Source organism: Ranitomeya variabilis, chromosome 3 (genome assembly GCF_051348905.1).
Source record: "Ranitomeya variabilis isolate aRanVar5 chromosome 3, aRanVar5.hap1, whole genome shotgun sequence".
NCBI lineage: Eukaryota > Metazoa > Chordata > Amphibia > Anura > Dendrobatidae > Ranitomeya > Ranitomeya variabilis.
Genome location: NC_135234.1, coordinates 628,609,382 through 628,625,268, shown reverse-complemented (window position 1 = coordinate 628,625,268; position 15,887 = coordinate 628,609,382). Strand labels below are relative to the sequence as shown.

Genomic DNA, 15,887 nt, shown 5'->3' with positions numbered 1-15,887 from the left:
CAATGTACAGAAATCTAGCCCTTTATAGATCCTCCTTCACAATTGCATTTAATCCGTAATGTCCATGTACCGGATATGAAACATTTTCCATTTTTTGTAATTGGTCAAACGGACAGTATTTTGTTGCCATTATGTCTGTTCTCAGTGTTAGTCACTTGGACTGCTCTACTTTATAAACATGTTTATGGAGGTGGGTTTCACTCTAGATAGATGCCCTAAAGTGGACTGAAATAAAAAATCCATCCCATTACCAGAGACATATTTCGCAATGTTGTTTCAGCCTCACAAGGAAACATCTGCCTCATGGAGAGCACCAACCTTTCGAAAGTAAACTTCAGCTGTGCCTATGACTATCAGTGCTTCGTTATGGTTAATCACTGCTTTTTGCTCTCTTACAGTTGATCTCGAAGATGCTGCCGTTAACAGAATTGCGTAAGTGCTTTTTTAACTCTTTAATGAAGAGTTTGCAATAATGCTTAATATGTAATGTTTACTCTGATCAAACATTTACAAAAGTGTCTTCTGTGGTTTAATGAATGTCTGCCCTTTCTAGAGAAGTGTGTGTGACAAGTTTTTTTTGTTTGTTTTAGCATGACTCTCAATAACATAGTTGGCGCAGCGTTATTTTAATGCTGGAGGCATATCTGTGCGTGTATATAATATATATTTCACTTTTCAGACCATAAGAAAGAATGACCTGTGTGTTGGAGGGCAGTTATCAGAAACTTGAGTCACCAAACAAAAATACTAAACTGCTAAGGCTAGCACGCTGCCAGCACGGCAACCTGGACTAGTACTAAACATAATAAAATATTGATAATTCTTTTCTTACAAATGCCAGATAGAAGTGATCACCAAGAATATCTATTTAACCCTTGTGGATTTTCACATTTATGACATCCTACAGCTGCAGGTGAGAACAGGACCTTGGGAAGGATGATGGCTGTTTCACTCTGTACAGATAGATATATATCAAAAATATATTTTCATTCACTTATATAAAATCAAGTACTCTATATACTCGAGTATAAGCCAACCCGAGTATAAGCCGAGGTGCCTAATTTAGCCAGGAAAAACTGGGAAAACGTATTGACTCGAGTATAAGTCGGGTATGCATTGTCCCCTAATCCCTTTCCTGGTATGCACGGCCTCCTCATCCCCATCCTAGTATGCATGACCCCCTCATCTCTATCCTGGTATACATGGCCCCCTCATCCCCATCCTGGTATGCACGGCCTCCTCATCCCCATCCTGGTGTGCACGGCCTCCTCATCCCCATCCTGGTGTGCACGGCCTCCTCATCCCCATCCTGGTATGCACGGCCCCCTCATCCCCATCCTGGTATGCACGGCCCCCTCATCCCCATCCTGGTATGCACGGCCCCCTCATCCCCATCCTGGTATGCACGGCCCCCTCATCCCCATCCTGGTATGCACGGCCCCCTCATCCCCATCCTGGTATGCACGGCCCCCTCATCCCCATCCTGGTATGCACGGCCCCCTCATCCCCATCCTGGTATGCACGGCCCCCTCATCCCCATCCTGGTATGCACGGCCCCCTCATCCCCATCCTGGTATGCACGGCCCCCTCATCCCCATCCTGGTATGCACGGCCCCCTCATCCCCATCCTGGTATGCACGGCCTCCTCATCCCCATCCTGGTATGCACGGCCTCCTCATCCCCATCCTGGTATGCACGGCCTCCTCATCCCCATCCCCATCCTGGTATGCACGGCCTCCTCATCCCCATCCCCATCCTGGTATGCACGGCCTCCTCATCCCCATCCCCATCCTGGTATGCACGGCCTCCTCATCCCCATCCCCATCTTGGTATGCACGGCCTCCTCATCCCCATCCCCATCCTGGTATGCACGGCCTCCTCATCCCCATCCCCATCCTGGTATGCACGGCCTCCTCATCCCCATCCCCATCCTGGTATGCACGGCCTCCTCATCCCCATCCCCATCCTGGTATGCACGGCCTCCTCATCCCCATCCCCATCCCCATCCTGGTATGCACGGCCTCCTCATCCCCATCCCCATCCTGGTATGCACGGCCTCCCCATCCCCATCCTGGTATGCACGGCCTCCTCATCCCCATCCTGGTATGCACGGCCTCCTCATCCCCATCCTGGTATGCACGGCCTCCTCATCCCCATCCTGGTATGCACGGCCTCCTCATCCCCATCCCCATCCTGGTATGCACGGCCTCCTCATCCCCATCCCCATCCTGGTATGCACGGCCTCCTCATCCCCATCCCCATCCTGGTATGCACGGCCTCCTCATCCCCATCCCCATCCTGGTATGCACGGCCTCCTCATCCCCATCCCCATCCTGGTATGCACGGCCTCCTCATCCTCATCCCCATCCTGGTATGCACGGCCTCCTCATCCCCATCCTGGTATGCACGGCCTCCTCATCCCCATCCTGGTATGCACGGCCTCCTCATCCCCATCCCCATCCTGGTATGCACGGCCTCCTCATCCCCATCCCCATCCTGGTATGCACGGCCTCCTCATCCCCATCCTGGTATGCACGGCCTCCTCATCCCCATCCTGGTATGCACGGCCTCCTCATCCCCATCCTGGTATGCACGGCCTCCTCATCCCCATCCTGGTATGCACGGCCTCCTCATCCCCATCCTGGTATGCACGGCCTCCTCATCCCCATCCTGGTATGCACGGCCTCCTCATCCCCATCCCCATCCTGGTATGCACGGCCTCCTCATCCCCATCCCCATCCTGGTATGCACGGCCTCCTCATCCCCATCCCCATCCTGGTATGCACGGCCTCCTCATCCCCATCCTGGTATGCACGGCCTCCTCATCCCCATCCCCATCCTGGTATGCACGGCCTCCTCATCCCCATCCCCATCCTGGTATGCACGGCCTCCTCATCCCCATCCCCATCCTGGTATGCACGGCCTCCTCATCCCCATCCTGGTATGCACGGCCTCCTCATCCCCATCCTGGTATGCACGGCCTCCTCATCCCCTTCCTGGTATGCACGGCCTCCTCATCCCCATCCTGGTATGCACGGCCTCCTCATCCCCATCCTGGTATGCACGGCCTCCTCATCCCCATCCTGGTATGCACGGCCTCCTCATCCCCATCCTGGTATGCACGGCCTCCTCATCCCCATCCCCATCCTGGTATGCACGGCCTCCTCATCCCCATCCCCATCCTGGTATGCACGGCCTCCTCATCCCCATCCCCATCCTGGTATGCACGGCCTCCTCATCCCCATCCCCATCCTGGTATGCACGGCCTCCTCATCCCCATCCCCATCCTGGTATGCACGGCCTCCTCATCCCCATCCCCATCCTGGTATGCACGGCCTCCTCATCCCCATCCCCATCCTGGTATGCACGGCTCCCATCAAAAATAATTGCAAAAAAACCCAAAACATCTTACTTACACTTCCTGCGCTCCCTCGCAGCTTCTGCGTCTTGTTCTGATGCAGCTGATTTATGCTTGTAAGCAACGCATGGCAGTGATGTCAGAGCAGAGCTGTGGAATACTAACTGCTCTCTATGCCAGGACTATGTGCGTGGAGGTCAGTGAGTATCCATTGCTTTTAAGTAGCGCGCACAGTGTCAGTCGCAGCCGCTGTGCGGTCACGTGTCAACGCTACTTAAGACAATGCGAGTGGAGAGAGGTGAATATTCATTTCTCTTAAGTAATGGGCATGCATGACCGCCCGGCCACTGCTAGAAGAGAAAAACACAATAGTTTGACAATAAATGGCTTCATCCAACCACTAACCATGAATGGATAAAAAGTTTTGGTGTTATCATTCATATTCTCTGAAAAAAGGCCAAGAAAGCAAAAATTCTGCCAAGGGAATGTAAACTTTTGAGCACAACGTATCTCATAAATGGCTGCACGGAGTGAAGTGGCTGTCCTCCTTCACATTGTCCTATTCTCACCTGCAGCTATAGGATGTCATAAATATGAGAATCCATGAGGATTTAAAGGGAACCTGTCAGGTCCCCTGTGCCCCCTGAACCACCAGCAGTTGTCTGCATATATATAACACCCTGCGTAACATTCCCTCTGTTACATTACACACACAAATACAATAGATTTTTAGAAAAAGCATTTTTAAAGTTGGTTTATGATATGTAAATGAGAGCTTTGTCTAGTCGAGGAGGCAATGGTTTCTCCAGGCTGTTCGGCCCACTAAGCATGTTATCACGCCTCAGTTAGCATGATAACATAACTTACAAACGCTGGCATCATCGCTATCACTATACTTGCATCGCGTATGCGTGTGGCTTCTTCCCCTCTCATCATTTGTCCTCTGAAGCTCGGTGTAGGTATGCTGGCTTCAGAGAGGCACACTGTGCATGATCGGACGTCTCTCTTCTGATCATATGCTATGCGCCTCTATGAAGCCATCACGCGTCCCTCCGTCTTCAGAGGATCAATAATGACAGGGGAAGAGGTCACGTGCATGCTCTATGTAAGTATGGCGCTAGCGATGACGTTAGTAAAATGTTATCATGCCCACATGTTATCATGGGCCGACTAGTCTGAGGACACGAACTCCCCCAAACTAGTCAAAGCCGTCGCTTACATATCATGAACGGATTTTAGAAATACTTTCTCTAAAGATCTATTTATATGGGTAAAGTAATAAAGGGACTGGTGGGCAGGGGATTTGGCTATATAGACCCAACTGCTGTTTGTTCTGGGGGCACGGGGCACCTGACAGGTTTGATATAAATGGTGGTTGATCAGATGGATGCATTGCGTCACTTCTACCTGACATTTGTAAGAAAAGGATCCTCTTTTATTATGCTCTGTGGGTACACCAAATAGATAGCACGAGATTCTGCACTCCGTGATTAGCTGCAGCTCACTAGTGGCGATGTCACCATTGCAGCCTGTCAGGGAAAGCAGGGTTGCCGACTTGACATTTTTATTTTTTGGGGGCAGTTTATCAAAGTATCACAGACAGACAATATTTTTAATGGACACAATGGAAAACCTTAATAAGACATTAAAATCATTAGTGGTTATTTCTGGATGGTTGGCTACCCTAGGGAAAATGGGGGAAGGCAAGGAATGCTGCCTTTTATTTTCAACAGCTGCAACCCTATAGATTAAAAACCCCACATATACCTGGTAACCCATTTTTAATTAGTCATAACTCCTCTAGGAATACAGGATATTACAGTTCATCAATCACGTGTATGTCATTGATATTTAATGACATGAAAGCTCCATACATCAGAAGTGAACATTAGCTGCTGCAACTGCTGAGCAGTCGAGACGTTGAAATCTTGCGATCAATTATCTTAGTGCATCAGCTGTACAGTAAAACGTTACTATTCATTCTGCGTCACCAAGAACCAGTTTGGCTATGGAGGGCTTATTCTGGCCTGGCAACACACAGAAGTCACTCTGTCCCATCATGTGATGCCAGAGACATTTATGAATTATCACTGCTGGCACATGGTGGCAAATTGGATATCTCATAAAGGGATTGTCAGGTCATCGTATATTAACATAGCATATGACTTTACAACTGCTTTAATGAAAAATAAGAAATCTTTAACTATGCTTATAAAGACTGACATTTTGGATTCCTGGAAGATTTAACATTTTTGTAGGATTGTTTTTGGAATAAAAAGGTATCCCCTATCCAAAAGGTCCTGGCTCTGTAGAGCGCCATCTTGACTAGCGCGTACCTTCACTTTATTCTGTCTGACTGCCAGAAATAGCTGAGCGCAGTTCTGTGCTTTCTCCAGAAGTCCGATGGCGCCTTCACTCCTATCGATGCAGGCTGTGCTGCGCTCCCTTACTGGGCTCCAGGGCCATGTTCTCTGTATCGCTGAGTGTCCAGTGGTCGGAGAGGAGCTACAGCATTTACTAAATTATCATCAAATCAACTACGCTTCTATTTTGGGAATGACGTCAGTCTTGTCCTCTGCAGTTTTCCAATGTCTGTGGTTGGATTGTCATTATGACCGATAATCTTACGATCAGCTTGTAGTGTCCTGCTCAGTGTGTATGTATTGTCCATGGTGCACAATAGGCGTAAACACAAGTTCTGTTTGTCCTAATTATTCTGTTCTTTAGGTTTAATAGCTGTTTGGTTTTTAATGTTTCTGTAAGGATTGGGAAGAGGAGGTACACTGCTCACTTACCGTAAATCTTTTTTTATTTTTTTTTTATTTGACTCCGCTCAAAAATACAGCAAATTTAACCCCTCAGTGACGGAGCCAATTTTTTGAAATGTGACCAGTGTCACTTTATGTGGTAATAACGCTGGAACGCTTCAACAAATCCCATTGATTTTGAGACCCTTTTTTCGTGACACATTTTACTTTATGATAATGGTAAATTTAGGTCGATATGTTTTGTGTTTTATTTATAAAAAAAAAAAAAATCAGAAATTTGAGAAAAATGTTACAAAATTAGCAATTTTCAAACTTTTAATGATTATCCCTTTAATCCAGATAGTCATACCATAGACAAACTTTAATAAATAACATTTTGTAGCAGGAATTTTTTCATTTTTTCAAGGAAATGTACAAAATTTATTTTTTAGGGACCTATCCAGATTTGAAGTGACTTTAGGGTTCCCATATATTGGGAAACCCCCATGTGTGATAACATTTTAAAAACGGCACCCCCTGACATACTGAAAACTGCTGTCTGGTAGTTTATTAACACTTCAGGTGCTTTTCAGGAATTAATACAAAGTGGCATGACAGAAATGAAAATGTGTATTTTTACCACCTTAATGCCTTTACTTCTGAACAGGTTACAACAGCCGTCAGACTCTAAGGCCGCTATTTGGTTATGAATTGCCATGGCAAACATCAGGACCACACAATCATAATCTGAGGGCACCAATTGGGATAAAGAGGAAGAAGCCACACTCTGTTAACCATTTATATGATGTAGTCACTATTGACAGCAGCATCCAAGGGGTTAAACAGATTTGGACGGTGCAAACATCGATCGTGGCTGATGCAGCAAATTGTCAGCTACAGTGTACAGCCGACAGCTGCTGGATTGTCACCTGTATGGGGAGGCTATTCTCCTATATCTCTGGTCAGTTAAAAGACGTATTGGCGGTCATTAAGGGGTTAAATCCAAAAGATTACTATGTATTGCAATGCAATCATGGACTGTGGTTTTAGCAAGTAGATTTGGAGATCTTTTCCTGTGTGACTGGCCTTTGCTCTGCCACGCTGTCCTAGGACCCAGGCACAACCCTTACTTGCTAGGTGATTAGATTAGACTTTCATCTGGCTGCTGTGCTGTGCTTGGCTTCTCTTTTCACTCCTTAGCCAGCTGATGTTACATTAACCCTGAATGTACCTCCTAACATGACAACTATAAATATCCAGTTTTTGCTCCTCTAACACACAGTAGCTATGCTTTGCTGCATGTAGAGAGACCTGTGCAAAAACATTGCGTGGGCCCTCTGCAGAATAACAACGCATCAAGGTACCTGCTCTGGAGGTGTACGGTAATTGGGCCCCTTCACTTTCTTAGAACTGGGCAGCTGCACAGGTTGCCCAATAATATATGGTCCTCTGGGGGTACCGTACTGCTTGACTTGCTATTTGACATGTTGATGTTGTAGAGAAATAAATGAAACCGGAGTTATTGACTATATCTCTACCATTTTTGTGGTGTTTTTTTTATGTAGCGCAAACGCTCTCGACAGGTTCTTCTGCTTTTTTTTTTTAGTTTTTAGCTGTCTTTTTGTTTTAGATTACATGTCATCTCTCTACACTATAGGTTTAATAAAGTTAGCTTTAAGGTACCTTCACACTAAGCGACTTTGCAGCGAGAACGACGACGATCCGTGACGTTGCAGCGTCCTGGATAGCGATCTCGATGTGTTTGACACGCAGCAGCGATCTGGATCCCGCTGTGATATCGTTGGTCGGAGCTAGAAGTCCAGAACTTTATTTCGTCGCTGATCACCCACTGTCATCGCTGGATCGGTGTGTGTGACACCGATCCAGCGATGTGTTCACTTGTAACCAGGGTAAATATCTGGTTACTAAGCGCGGCCCGGCGCTTAGTAACCCGATGTTTACCCGGGTGCTGCAGGGGGACTTCGGCATCGTTGAAGACAGTTTCAACTATGCCGAAGTCGTTCCCCTGATCGTTGGTCGCTGGAGAGAGCTGTCTGTGTGACAGCTCCCCAGCGACCACACAACGACTTACCAACGATCGCATCGCTGGTCGTGATCGTTGGTAAGTCGTTTAGTGTAACAGTACCTTTAGTCACCAAAACTGCAGCAAAAAAAAGTTTCATTTTTTTGCAGCGTTTTTGCACTTTCTCATTGCTTTCTATGGGTGCAAAAATGCTGAAAGAATTGACTTGCTGCAGATTTAAATATCGCTGCAGTTCTCACATTCTGCGAGTACATGAGATTTCTGAAGTCTCTTAGCTTTTTCTGGTACTGTAGAAAGCTGAATAAAAAAGCGAAACAAAAGCTGTAAAAATGCTGTGTGTGAACATAAGCCCAAGGGTAAGTTCACACAGGACGTTTTGGCTGCTTTCTTTTTCTGCAGCAAAACCTGATCTTCTTGGCAGGATAGAAGCTGCGTCAAAAATGCAGGTTTAGGTGCGATTTTGGTGCGTTTTTTGTAGCGTGTTTGGTGTGTTTTTTTTTTTCTCTTTGTCCAGGCTAATGTCCTTGGATTTTCAGCAGCAAAAACGCAGCAAATAATGATACCTGTATTTTCTCTTCGCCACGACAGCACCCACTGAGAGAGGGGATCCGCCCCTAGGAACAGGAAACCCTATGGAGAGATAAAAGGGGCGGTCCCCCTCGCTCCCACAGTTTGGTTTCCTGTTCCTACGGGAATCCATGGAGAGAAGAGGATACCCAGCCTGGATGCCGCTTGCGCGGTTTACCTTAGAGGACGGCAAGGGCTCCAGGGCTGGAAGCAGCGTCGGGGGTCCTGGCTCAGTTTCCCCCCTCTGCTGGCAGACGCCGTGAGGCCAGGACGGGTGGTTGCTGGCTCACGGGATACCAGCCGGATTCGTCTGCGGGAGCAGCGCTGTAGTGCGGTCAGCGTCGCGCCGTCCTCGGCGGACGCATACACAGCATGGAGCCCCAGTGTATTCCCCCGGAAGTACAGGTAAACTTCCGGGGTGATGGAGGAGGAGGACAGCGCCTGCGCTGACACCGGCGGCAGCGCAGGCGCATACAATATGGCCGCGACCCGGAAGTGACTAGCGCTTCCGGGTACAACCGGAAGAAGATGGCGGCCCCCATATGAAAGGACGCCGGCGATGTCGCTCTGGCGTCCACTATGGATTCTGCGCAGGACGCTGTGATGTCTTCCTTAGAAGCCACCGCATCCACTCCACGCAGCCATGCCAGCACCAGCCGCTCTAAGCAGAGCGGATCTTCTAGGAAGAGCAAGTCGGATCGTGCTATTCCTCAACCTGTGTCTCAGTCTCCTCATCATCAGCCGGTACCTTCACAGACAGCTTCACTGGGTGAGTGTATATCTACCCTATTTAGGCTGATTACTGTTCCCTCTCCCTCACACCCTAGGCCAAAAGGACTGAAAAAACGAAACACAGACAGTGTGCGTTATGTCTCCAGCCCCTTCCGGATAGTCATAAAAAGAGGCTTTGTAAACCGTGTATTGACTCTACCTTACGGGAAGAAGCCTCGGTTAGATCAGAGGACATTAGGGGCATGATTAGAGAAGAATTACGAGCCTTACATAGTTCTGACAAAGAGCCGCGTACTAAAGGGAAAAAGGGGTACGTTTCCCCTATATCTGACCAGTCGTCTGATAGAGAAAATGCAGACTCTGACATTTCCCGTGAATACGTTTCCTCAGATGAGGATCAAGATACGTGCTTTCCCACAGATAGCATTGATAACCTGGTAAAGTCAGTCTGCAACACCATGGGCATTGAAGATTCTAAGGTTGTTAAAACGCAGCAGGATATAATGTTTGCTGGTCTGTCGGAAAAGAGAAGGCCCTCCTTTCCTGTAATAGCAGCGGTAAAAGATCTAATCAAGAAAGAGTGGGAAAGCCAGGGGCAAAGGGGTTTACCACCAACCTCAAAAAGACGTTATCCCTTCAATGATGAAGAGTTCTCATTATGGTCAAAAGCCCCGAAGGTGGATGCAGCAGTGGCATCCACATCCAAAAAATCCTCACTGCCCGTGGAGGATTCGGGCTCATTGCAGGACCCACTGGACCGTAAAACCGACTCTTTTAAAAAGAGCCTGGGAGTCATGTACGGGAGCCTTTAGGCCGGCAATATCGGCTACATGCACCGCTAGGTCCATGCTAGTCTGGCTAAATGATTTGGAGGAGGGACTAAAAAGCGGTCTCTCTAGAGACAAATTAATGTCCTCTATACCCCTGATCAGAGGGGCTACAGCCTTCCTGGCGGACTCATCTGCTGACTCTATACGCTTGGCGGCTAAGTCAGCAGGACTCACGAATGCAGCACGCAGAGCCCTGTGGCTTAAAGGATGGAAGGGTGATCCCCAAACAAAATCTAAATTGTGTGGCCTCCCATGTCAGGGTGAGTACCTGTTTGGTACTAAACTAGACGAGATCTTAACTAAAGCGGGAGAGAGGAAGAAGGGCTTCCCTAACGTTAATTACCTTCCATCCTATAGGAGAGCATTCCGGAAGCCCGTGTTTAATAGAAGGAAAGATTTTAAAAACCAAGACCGCTGGGCCTCTAGAGCCACCAAACAAAGGGGTGCATTCTTTGGGAAGCGCCCTTTCAAACCTGAGGACAAACCCCGTTAGAGCGGATCTACCTGTGGGAGGTAGATTATCCTCCTTCTCAGATAAATGGCGGCTGATAACATCAAATAGTTGGGCAAATGATCTTGTCACCTCCGGCTTAAAATTAAGATTTTCCCGAGTCCCTCCGGACTCATTTCTATTGACTTCATTAAAATCTCAATCACAACAGGAGGCATTGGAGCAGGAAGTAATGAGTCTTCTGTCCAAGGGGGTTTTGGTGGAAGTTCCACTTCTTCAGGAGGGCAAAGGGTTTTACTCCCCTTTATTTCTAATACCAAAACCGGATGGATCATTCAGAACCATTATAAACCTTAAGAAATTAAACACCTTCTTAGAAAATCAAACCTTTAAAATGGAGTCTATCCGATCCACCATAAAACTCCTGTTTCCCCATTGCTTTATGACGGTTCTGGACTTGAAAGATGCGTATTACCATCTCCCAATCTTTAAAAAACATCAACAATATCTCCGCGTGGCGGTTGTGATAAAAGGATATATACGGCACTTTCAGTACACGGCAATGCCCTTTGGACTATCAATTGCTCCAAGGGTATTCACTAAACTAATGTCAGAGGTCATGTCATATCTAAGATTAAAAGACACCCTCATAATCCCATACCTAGACGACCTTTTAGTGGTAGGAAAATCCCCCTCACAATGTCAGCAAAGGTTAAGTCACATGATTTCATCCTTGCAGAACTTAGGATGGATAATAAATTGGGAAAAATCTAGGCTGATCCCAACGACTCGGCAAGTATTTTTGGGGATTATATTAGATTCTATAAGTCAAAAATGTTTTCTCCCAGAATCTAAACAGATAACGGTGAGGAATAAAGTTCAATCTATACTAGATAAACCTATAATTTCCCTTCGGGAAGGTATGTCCTTACTTGGCTCCTTCACGTCATGTATCCCAGCGGTTCCATGGGCCCAGTTCCACTCGAGGTGCTTACAGTATGCAATTTTACATGAGGAGATAAAATTACAAGGGCGATTAAATTTCCCTTTCTAGTGACGTAATCCAATCTCTAACCTGGTGGCTACAACCAGACCATCTAGTTATCGGGGTTCCCTGGGAGGTTAAACCCTCAAACATAATATTTACGGATGCCAGCCCTCATGGTTGGGGGGCACATTTGAGGGACCAGGTTGTCCAGGGGCGGTTGTCGGTTACGGAGTTAGACGACTCGTCTAATAAAAAAGAACTAAAAGCCATCTATCATGCCCTATGTAAATTCCTCCCACAGCTACACGGAACACATACCAGGGTACTCTCAGACAATATGACATCAGTGGCTTACGTCAATCATCAAGGAGGAACGAGATCAGGCACTCTCATGTCTTTAACCGAAGACATCTTGACTATAGCCGAAAATCATCTTCTGTCCTTATCAGCGCTACATGTCCGAGGGATAGACAACTCAAAAGCAGACTTTCTCAGTCGTCATACCCTCCATCAGGGGGAGTGGGTGTTAAATCATCGGATATTCAAAATGATAACTATAAAATGGGGTGTACCTGACATAGATCTCTTCGCTACAAGAGACAACAGGCAAGTAAAAACATTCGCCTCAATGTTCCGAGCCGACAACCCCGATGTTCTCGACGCCCTCCAGATTCCGTGGACATTTCAGAAAGCATATGCCTTTCCCCCGATGATTCTTCTTCCAACAGTAATCAGGAAGATAAGAGAGGACAGAGCGAATGTGATCTTAATTGCCCCGTTCTGGCCAAAGAGACCATGGTTTTCTCTGCTCAGAGCCATGTCCATCTCGGATCCATGGATTCTCCCAGAGAATCAAGATCTGCTTTTCCAGGGGCCCTTCAACCACCCTCATGTGAAGGGTCTGCGGTTGACAGCCTGGGATTTGAGAGGCAGCTATTAAAACTAAGGGGCTTCTCTGATAGAGTAATTGATACCCTACTGCTGAGTAGGAAAAGATCCACTACATCGATCTATGTAAAAGTATGGAAAAAATTTTTAAGCCTCTATCCCTCAGCCCTGTCAAAGGAAATTCCAGTCTCTATCATTCTCGAATTTCTCCAGAAAGGACGGGACTTAGGCCTTTCGGTTAATACCTTAAAAGTGCAAGTTTCTGCACTAGGGGCCTTGTATAGTCACAACGTTGCGGGAGATAGGTGGATATCCAGATTCATTTCAGCCTGCCAGAGAGAAGAACCGGTCCAAATTCCCCACTCACCTCCTTGGGATGTTAATCTGGTCCTTGAAGCCTTGACAGACCACCTGTTTGAGCCTCTACATTCTGCTCACATTAAACATGTCTCCCTCAAGACTGCTCTTCTTGTCGCCTTAGTATCGGCAAGAAGGGTAAGTGACATACAGGCGCTATCAGTAGATCCTCCATTCATGTCAATATTGCCAGATAGGATTGTCCTAAAAACAGACCCTTCCTACTTGCCTAAAATGTGTACTAAATTCCATAGATCTCAAGAAATTCTTCTTCCTACCTTCTATAATAACCCTACAAATCAAGAAGAAGAAAAGTACCATACTTTAGATGTGAGAAGGGCTGTGATAACCTATCTAGACAGGACTAGTCCCTGGAGGAAGAGCAGGGCTCTCTTTGTTTCCTTCCAGGGTCAAAGGAAAGGAGCTGGTGTTACTAAAGGCACATTATCCCGATGGATTCGGGAGGCGATATACCTGGCCTATTCGTCTAAAGGGGAAGATCCACCTGAGACTGTAAAGGCACATTCCACTCGGGCGATAGCATCATCCTGGGCAGAGTGAGCAGAGGTTCCGATAGAACTCATATGTAAGGCCGCAACCTGGTCGTCTCCTACTACCTTCTATAGTCACTATAGACTAGATTTATCTGCCTCCACTGACCTGTGTTTCGGTAGATCAGTTCTTAACACAATAATCCCCCCCAAATGACTATCTCTGAAAGTCTCTCAGTGGGTGCTGTCGTGGCGAAGAGAAAACACCGGATTACGTACCGGTAATGCTCTTTTATAGAGCCACGATAGCACCCCTTCACTTCCCTCCCTTATATATTAGTTTGCATATGAGCACGGATAAGGGTGATTGGTTCTTGTAAATATTAGTAGTTTAAGATAAAATGATAATAATTGCCTACTAATACTGGTGGGCGGTTCCTCGCAATCTCTGTAACCCAAACTGTGGGAGCGAGGGGGACCGCCCCTTTTATCTCTCCATAGGGTTTCCTGTTCCTAGGGGCGGAACCCCTCTCTCAGTGGGTGCTGTCGTGGCTCTATAAAAGAGCATTACCGGTACGTAATCCGGTGTTTTTGCTACGTTTTTTTCAACACCCATTCAAGTCAATGGGTGAAGAAACGCAGCAAAAACGCTGAAAGTGACATGCTCCATGTCCAAAAAACACAACAAAGCACAAAATACTGATCAAACAAAAGACCAATGTGTGCGCATGAGATTTCTGAAATCTCATAGGCTTTGCTAGTACTGTGTAAAGCAGCTGAAAAGTGGCATAAAAAAGCAGCAAAAACGCCCAGTGTGAACTTACCCAAAGACTTTGCAGACGCAGTTCATCAATAAATCAAAAATGCTGCTGATCTGTTACAAACCTTCATGTTGCTGAGGTGTACTCCACACGGTGTCAGGACTTCAGCCAGTCCTAAGACCTCACCCTAAGGTTTGCTCATATTTTGAAGATTTTCTTCCAACATTTAGGGCATAGCAGCTGCAGGGGGCTACAGTACCAACAGGGAACAAGATTTTAAAAAGATCTCACTTACAGAAACTGACCTGCATTGTGGCTCCTCACAGAGGACCTGTCGCCAGGACAAAAGTGGGCCGTTTTTGCTCTTATTTTATTCAAGCTGTTTCCAAGTGTTCAATTTTTTTGTTATTTTAGAATCTGCAGTGCGCTGCCAGAAATCTGGGTCTCTTTATTTAGCGGTAATTTTTGAGATCTTTACCAGTGGGGTGCTGCTTACAGGGTTCTCTGGGGACGTCTCTTTTGGCAGCTCTGCATTATTACACTATGAGCAATGGCCCCTTAGTAAAGACATTCAAAAGCAGCAGTAATTTAAAAAAGGGGGAAAAAAGCCCATACCTTTAAAACCATATGGCGGATTTAAAAAGCTGCATGCCGGGTGGAGCATCGTAATGAAAGAGCAGAAACTGGCTGGTGGCAGGTCCTCATAAAATCTGCAGAATTTTACTGTGGCAGTACATAAGGTGAAAGGCACATACGTTACTTTACGTACTTTACTTTTATGGATCTGTAACAAACTCCAGGTTTCTTTTTTGTCACGGGTGAACACACCTTAGAGGTCAACACTAACAACATGCGAGACCCTGTTCTCTCTAGAAACAATGCTGAAAGGTAGAAATACGTCATGGTACGGCATGTGTTAAAACATCACGCTTCGATATTGCCCACAGCAAGGCTGTATTATACATGCGCCCTTAGGCCATGTGCACACGCTGCGGATTCCATTGCGGAATTTTCGGCAGCGGTTTTGATAAATCCGCAGTGCAAAACCGCTGCAGTTTTTCCTGCGGATTTATCGCGGTTTCTACTGCGATTTCCGCTGTGTGTTTTCACCTGCAGTTTTCTATTGGAGCAGGTGTAAAACCGCTGCGGATTCCGCACAAAGAATTGACATGCTGCGGAAAATAAACCGCTGCGTTTCCGTGCGTTTTTTTCCACAGCATGTGCACTGCGGATTGCATTTCCCATAGGTTTACATGGTACTGTAAATGCATGGGAAACCGCTGCGGATCCGCAGCAAAATCCGCAGCGTGTGCACATACCCTTATGAAATTCTGGCTTTTTTTGTGTGCTTTCTATAATTCCTCTGGCCTTCCCATCACCAGCCACTAGACAACTATTTATTTCTGGATTTGTTAGTAGCTTATATAAAGGGCACCTCTTCTTTGTTCCCTTTCATTGTGATCCGTGATCCTTTCTTGAGTTGTCATTGTCCTGATCCTCCTCTGCATGAATCCTTTTCACTGGCTCTTGGCTTTTTATGATGCCTTTGAAATGTGATCTGTTCCTGCAATCTTCTTCACTTCACCCTGCAAGGAACAAAGGTCTGGGAGTAGAGAAATGGCAAAGTTAATGGGCCGGATAGGTTATAGGTTCACATAGTTCTGGCATCCTCT

At 46.6% G+C, this 15,887-nt stretch overlaps 1 protein-coding gene across 1 annotated transcript in view; it reads left to right on the top strand.

Moving 5' to 3' along the window:
- Positions 1 to 15,887, top strand: part of LMBR1L (limb development membrane protein 1 like) — a 76,946-nt gene that overhangs the window by 32,554 nt on the left and 28,505 nt on the right. The window contains exon 3 of the mRNA XM_077297482.1: positions 399 to 432. Within this exon, the coding sequence (XP_077153597.1) occupies positions 399 to 432 (34 nt within the window). The remainder of the gene's footprint in view (positions 1 to 398; positions 433 to 15,887) is intronic.